General features: G+C 40.1%; 2 protein-coding genes across 2 annotated transcripts in view; one reads left to right on the top strand and one right to left on the bottom strand.

Annotated features, from left to right (window-relative positions):
- Positions 1-2: 2 nt before the first annotated feature.
- On the bottom strand, positions 3-5,022 carry c5h9orf78 (chromosome 5 C9orf78 homolog). Its single transcript, XM_032517039.1, has 9 exons — positions 4,829-5,022; positions 4,305-4,364; positions 4,138-4,189; positions 3,967-4,031; positions 3,751-3,834; positions 3,035-3,232; positions 2,151-2,287; positions 1,960-2,064; positions 3-703 (listed from the first exon to the last, which is right to left on the bottom strand). Exons 1-9 carry the CDS (start codon positions 4,903-4,905, stop codon positions 606-608), a joined length of 876 nt encoding a protein of 291 aa, XP_032372930.1. The 5' UTR covers positions 4,906-5,022; the 3' UTR covers positions 3-605.
- A 5-nt stretch (positions 5,023-5,027) lies between these two features.
- Positions 5,028-6,930, top strand: part of nfu1 (NFU1 iron-sulfur cluster scaffold homolog (S. cerevisiae)) — a 4,235-nt gene continuing 2,332 nt past the window's right edge. The window contains exons 1-3 of the mRNA XM_032517046.1: positions 5,028-5,128; positions 6,385-6,485; positions 6,585-6,720. Coding sequence (XP_032372937.1) covers positions 5,070-5,128; positions 6,385-6,485; positions 6,585-6,720 — 296 coding nt within the window. The 5' untranslated portion in view covers positions 5,028-5,069. The remainder of the gene's footprint in view (positions 5,129-6,384; positions 6,486-6,584; positions 6,721-6,930) is intronic.

The raw sequence follows: 6,930 nt of genomic DNA, 5'->3' as shown, positions 1-6,930 counted from the left end.
CCTTTTTAATCTAAATAAAAGCCCTATATACACAATTCTACGACTAAAAGTCAACATTTAACAGTGGACTAAAAAGCAAATGTCTCACAAGATGGAGCAGGAATACCACTCCATTTAACATTTCTTATGTCTGACCATCCCTAGCCATTTCATCAACAACGTGGAATGCTCCTTTAACATTTCACAAAGCAAGCACTGTACACAGACAACCACAAAGAGCCTTTTTACAGACTGCTACACTGGCTGCAGAGTCCTCTGATTAACAGGACGTTCATGAAAACCACGCTGCAAATGATCTTCATAGTTCATCTGGAGGCCTCAATCTTTATTAAGATGATATCGAGTTAAGTTAGTAGGTTCCAAATCTTTTTTTTACATCAAGTATCCCCAAACAGACACAAATCAGAACATGGACCCCTTTTTAATGAGAATTTGTCCCAGCGTCCTGTAGCTGATAGAATATCTACTTTAAGTATGAAACCCATGATCCAAATAGCCATACATCCTGTCGTTGTGTTACTTACGGATGGAATTAGAGTGAAAATAAATAATTCCACTTTGAGAACCACTGAGTTAAGTAACCTTGGGGGGAAAAATCCAGCTTCTTAGTAACGTCGATTCATCTTCTTAAACTTCTCATAATGGTAGTCGTCGGTGGCCTTTTCATTGTTGGGACGTTTGCGGTAGTTGGTTGGTTCTGAAACTGGAGTGAATAGAAGAAGGAAACCATCACATTGCAGGTTTCAGAGGAGGGGTGAGCAACTATTATACTACTTATATAAACAATGTTCCAAATTAAGTCATTACTGCCAGAGAGTTTATCGACATTCGGTCACTTCACAAACAAAGGTTGTTAAAATTATAGTCGTCTCATAAAAATAAAAGTAGTCCGTAAGCCATTTTAAAACATATCTCTTTAAGTCTGTTTTAAAGCCAGTTATTGAGTCACAGTGATGTGATCTGATGTGGTCAGGCTTGCTGGGGGGGGGGGGCGATGTATCTGAAAGCCGTCTCTCCCAGAGTGGAGGGTGTGCAGTAGACCTGCTGAGGAGGAGGCAGGTCAGTGAGGAAGATGGGGCTATGATTGTGTAGAGCCTTGTATGCCGGGAGCAGGACGTTGAAATGTATGTATGTATGTATTGTGTAGGCAACTGGACGCCAGTGCAGTTGCATAAGCAATGGTGTTACATGGCTAGTGGATATGGCGCATGTTATAATCCACGCTGCAGAACTACAGTAGTCGAGGCGGGACGTCACATACGCATTGACGAGGACTTCTGTACTCTCTTTGAGTGTGCTTACACTGATTTTTGCAGCAGTCTGCAGTCTAGTGGCACTGAGCTGCGATAAACAACGGCACCATGTAGTGGGGGCGTTGAATGTAATCATTGCATCACGATGCGGACCCGGGACATTCTGTGTCGATGCAGTGACAGACCCTAATCAATTATTGCTTACTGTTTGTTCATTTTCTGGTTGCTGCTTTTTTTTTTGTTTCTGCCTTTTGTCTGCTGTGTTCTGACTCCGCTACATTCACAAAGTGTCTTTTTAAGAGAAGATACAATAAAAAGAGGAGCTCTTCATATATCTGACTATTCGAATTTGTTGATGAAAACCATGTGTAGCAATATATAATAATATTGAGGAGTATCGTGATGCATTGTGATATTGCATCCATTCAAATCATTGACAGGTATAATAATGGTAATCAAATTGAATCGTGTGACCAGTGAAGATTCACCCCCCCTACAGTGTAGAGCAACAAAGACAAATCAATTAGCCAACTATTAAATTAATCGCCGACTATTTTGAAAACCGTTTGAGTCATCTCTCTCCATCAGCTTCTTAAATGTGAATATTTTTCTAGTTTCTTCCCTCTGTGACAGTAAACTGAATATCTTTGAGGATGTCATCCTGGACTTTGGGAGACATTGATCCACATTCTTTTAAACCACTTACCCTCTGGACCTGGTTTCTCGGTGTCTCCCACACGCAGGGGCCTCGCTTTGGGCTCTTCTCTGTGCCTCTGGTGCCTCTGTGGTGCGTTCACATCCTCATGATAGACTGAGAAAAGACATTGACATCTTATTTAATCATTGGGTGTCCTCTCACTGTTTGAGCCCCAGTGTTTACCCATTGACAGCACTCACAGCGGTTGTGTTGAACGTAGTTGACGGCGATGTTTGTGGGCACGAAAGATGTGCCGTTGTCTTTTTTCTTGTTCCTTTGTTCTGCCAGCAGTCGGGCTTTTGCGTCCTCTGTCTGGATAATGTTCTTTATCTTTGCACTGGGAGAGATGTCACAGAAACAGGCCATCAGTGACAGAGTTCCTGCCTTAATGCAGAATGTCTTTCTAGCATATTTAGGCTACATTTACACTGCAACGTTTTGGTTTACAAACTAATATCTGTGGCTGCTCTTAGAGCTCCTAAACCGGAGACATTTGAAAACACTACCGATTCCGTTTTGGTTTGAGTCTCAGCGGACAGAGACCGAGACCTTTGGCAACACCTACGTTTCACAGACTGATTGGGTCATCGTGTCTTGTTCTCTGAGACTAACGCTGCGTTCTATTATCCTCAACGATCCGACTCGGACCTCGGAAATCGGAGTTCTTGCTCGGTGTCCACAAGAGTTGTCCGAGTTCCGAGCTCGGAAATCCGAGGAAAGGGGGCGTGTTGGTGCGTGTTGCTAGGCCATGTCTGACTTTCTAGCCGGAACTTCGACTCTGATAAATAATAGAACGCAGCATAAGCTATTCACGTTACCATGGCAACTACCAGCAATGGGCAGAGTATACATGCTGCCTCCTGCTTATGCCCAGTGTAACATAATGTTGTTGGGATGTGGGGTTTGGCCACGTTAAACGGAGATTAGTTCTTCTACTGGAGCTAAAAACACTTGTGTGCACGGAGAACCGCTTTTGGCTCAAAAACCAAAACCTATCAATGTTAATGCAGCTTTAAAGATTAAAGACAACTTATGAAGACTAAAACTGACAATCTAAAGGATAGTTTGGAGACTCAGTACGTACTCAATGCCAAGATCGACTTCTGGGATCCCACTGAGCATCTGATTGGACAACATCTCCTCCGTCTTCTTGGCAGAGTTGACTCGGATGCTCTCAGGCAGCTCGTACAGGTGGTCCTCTGCGTTCTTCACCTTCACTTTCTGTTCCTCCGCCTCCACCAACCCCTTCTTCTTTTTCAGCTCGGTCTCAATATATTTCATCCTGTGAGGGTAGATTAATTAAAAAAAGGTATTAAGGGTTTTAAAATGTTTTTTATGAAGCAACTGTGTGCGAGTATCTAATCCATCCAGGTTGTGTCCTAAATGTTTGTATTTTATGTGATTTTAGATTTCATCTTCACTTCCAACAAAAAACAATTTAATCAAGAACAATTATGTAGTTTTTCTTTCATTGGTATTTTGTTACTTGTTTTCAAAAGACTGAAAGTGGACTACAACAGCTTGTGTTTATAAAATGCTATTGTAACATTTGAATTTATTTTTTACGTAATTTATTTGAAGGGTGAATTTTAAAAGTTCAACGGGAAAAGTATGACGGGAAATTTCACAGTTCAAGGTGTTTTACCTGTTGATTTGTTTGGTTGTGTCTGTATTTTGTCTTTTAATAAATGCAACATCTTTCTAAAAGTCAATGAGTGATTGTGTAACAAAATCGTGATATCAATATTGACCAAAATCAGGGCTCTTCAACGTTTTTTAGGCCAAGGACCTCTTACGTACATGTCCGCATCTTCGTCTCTTCGGTTAGTTTCAGCGGAAAAAGAGGTGCCCAGGTTCAGGTCTGTCTCCTCTTCCATCCTGCTCCTGGAACAAAAGTTATCTTGAGTCAAATTGGTGTCATATGTAATGATGACACACATTTTCCTTTTTGTAAAAACATACACAATGTTAATTACACTGTGTTGAAATGAAAGAAACAGTCACAGATTTCCTTACATGTCCCTGTCCTTGATTTTCTTCATGTCTACAACTCCTCCAGTCTTCAGTTTGAACGGGTCATTCTGTGAGAAATGTCTATTTTAGTAACAATGTAGTCAACAAATAGAGAATTAAAAACACACACACACACATTCTGGTTAATCCAAACATTAAAAAAGGGTCACTTGCATCAGCTTCAGCGTCGTGTGGCTGTTTCTCCCCGACCAACAGGGCGGTCACACTAAACAAAGGGAAACATGAATTATCTCATATTTTATTATACATCATTAGAAGTTGCCTTTCGAAACGTGTTCATAGTTTGAGAACCCGCATCACAAGTGTTGCATTCACGTTACCTGACTCCGGTCTGTCGTTTCCGCAAACTCTGAAGCTCTTTGGCCTCTGATAGCTTGGATCTAGAATAGAAATAAACACATAAATTAAGAAAGAAATATATTAAATGTCCTTTTATTGCATTTTGCAACAAATAGATTTAAACGTTTAGCAAATTTTTTTTATCTTCTTTGGGATATGTAGTCCTGGTTTGACAAGTTTGGGTAACTCATAACGGTAGTGTTTGGTTTTTGTGGGTCCAATGTGGTCTTGCTGTAAAAAAACAGTGAAATTTACCTTTTTGACATTTTCACGGAAGCTAACTTCAACATCGTTAAATGGCATTAGCTACGAAAAGACAATACAACCAAAACCAAAGACACGCTGTACTTTATTAGCTAAACAGCTAGTTATCGTGTTTTACTTGCTTTTATCTGACTGCTAGCTAGTTAGCTAGTTGGCTAACGCTACGTAAACGTTAGCTAACATCACGTTAATGTAGCTAGCATTGTTGTTCATGTTGTAGAGTCTCAATAAAGTACTTTACCTAACTTCATTGGTTGTCTCGTCCTCCTCCACGTCCGACGAGTCCCTTCTCCGCCTAAAGTTTTTGCCACAAGGCATTTTTAATGCAGTTTAATTATTATTTCCGAGCTTTCGCGAAAATGCGACCGCAGACGCTTGTATTCTGAGGGGTAAACTTTAGCGAACGTACAATAATATTACGTCACTTCCACAAATATGAGATACCATTTCCGCTTGTTTTTTTTTAATTAACCATAACAAACATGGCGACTTACATGCAGGTCGGCAGGTTGCTGGGTATTTCAGCAAGGCTTTCGCGTCCGTAAGTTTTCCTGTTTGTCAGTTGTGATTTCGATGCCGTCACCTTTTGCCTTTTTCAATGCTTGTACAAATGCTTCGACCTGTCAGTTACCAGACATCGTCTGACATTAACTATTAGCGGCTAGCTAAGCTGCAAAGTGACGCAGAAGGATTATTGTCAGAGCAGCTTGAATAACGTGTCTTTTATTGTTTACCGTTACTTAAGAGTCAAGTTTCAAAGTACTGTTCAACTAAAGTGACTCATAAATGTCATACTTCTTCACGAGTCCCACATACTAGGTATCCTACACGAATAAATACACGAGTCAAAATGTAGTTGTGGCCTTTTGAGTACATTACATTGGATATATTTCTGCTAAAAGTCTGTTTAGTTACATAGAGAGTGTCCGTCAATAGCAAGTAAGGCTGCAACTAATGATTCCTTTCGTTATGGATTAATCCGACGATTAGTTTCTCGATAAATCGATTAACAATCATTTAGGAAATTTAGAAAATAGTGAAAAATGTCCATCACAGTTTCTCAAAGTCCAAGGTGACCAGGGCTGCACGATATGAGGGAATTATCTAATTGTGATTATTTTGACTGATATTGCGATATAATTCACGATATTGATATCTTCATTGAAAAATATGGAAATCTAAAAAATGAAAATGATTCATAGTGTGATATTTTTTTTTTGCGAGGATCTGTACAAAACAAAGATTTTTTTCTTTAGTCTGTAGGATACAATTTGTAGGCCGAGACGTCTTTGCAGTACCACAATACTTCATTCAGAATGGTTTGACACATAGTTTGTCTTTGGATATTGCAGTACTCCATATTGCGAGTTCGATAAAATTGCGATTACTTGTGCAGAGAGCAGGAAAAAATGGTATTTGAAAGATTCCTATCCTAATAGTCGGCAATGATTTTTCTGTCAATAGCCGAGTAATCGATTAGTTGGCCGTTAGTCGACTACTAATCAGGCTGTATTTTGCCAGATAAAGGTGCTGTAGAATAAAATCTATCCTAGATATTCTGCTAACAAATGTAAGGAAATAATTATTTTTATTGAAGATACTGAACATTGATCTGAACACAAAAGGCACCACTAAAAAAGAATGAGAGTAACATTTTAAAATGCACGATTAAACAAAACGATATGTTGTGCGACCCTAAGTGTTGTATTGCCACTTTGCAGAAAAGCAGCATAAACTTGTTAATGAAGTGTGATTTTTGCTGTAGTAACTTTTGTAATCTCTCTTGTGTTGTCTCAGTCTCGCAGTCAGTGGATATCAGAGCGCCCGATTTCACTGGCCTTCACATAACACAGCGGCCCCAAACGGATGGCCGCAAAACCCCCATTGGCTAATTCCTGGTTTGTATTCCTGCGGTATCCTTGTGGCTGTCTAACCTGAGAAACACTACATAATGACTGATGTTACATTCTTGCTCTCTGTGTTTTGTCTCCTTCCAGGCAGGACCATGTTTGTGCAGACGCAGGACACCCCCAATCCAAACAGCCTAAAGTTTCTGCCTGGTTGTACAGTTCTTGAATCAGGGACTATGAATTTTGCCAGCCCTCGTGACGCGCACTGCTCACCCTTAGCCAGGTATGTTGACTTATTAAATACAAGGTCCAACATCATGACTTAGCGCAATCATACACGGCAATTTTCTTAAGCCAAGTGGTGTTTTATCTGTATGCATTTTGAGCTATCCGTGTGAACGCCAAAGCTTTATACTTGCCGTGTTATCGTGAGAAGAAAGCTACGGTTGAGTTTAGGAAAACAAGAACCGGTTGGCTTTAGGAAAAGAAGAAA

Source organism: Etheostoma spectabile, chromosome 5 (assembly GCF_008692095.1).
Source record: "Etheostoma spectabile isolate EspeVRDwgs_2016 chromosome 5, UIUC_Espe_1.0, whole genome shotgun sequence".
NCBI classification, from domain to species: domain Eukaryota; kingdom Metazoa; phylum Chordata; class Actinopteri; order Perciformes; family Percidae; genus Etheostoma; species Etheostoma spectabile.
The sequence above is the reverse complement of the archived record's forward strand: the minus strand, read 5'-3'. Positions and strand labels throughout refer to the sequence as shown.

Bases quoted from the DNA above. Each gene is read 5' to 3' on its own strand.
- c5h9orf78 (XM_032517039.1), bottom strand. From the start codon at position 4,905: ATGCCTTGTGGCAAAAACTTTAGGCGGAGAAGGGACTCGTCGGACGTG. The intron at 4,365-4,828 runs GTAAAGTACTTT...TTTCTATTCTAG, and splicing joins GAGACAACCAATGAAGTTAG to ATCCAAGCTATCAGAGGCCA. The intron at 704-1,959 runs GTAAGTGGTTTA...TATTCACTCCAG, and splicing joins CGAGAAACCAGGTCCAGAGG to TTTCAGAACCAACCAACTAC.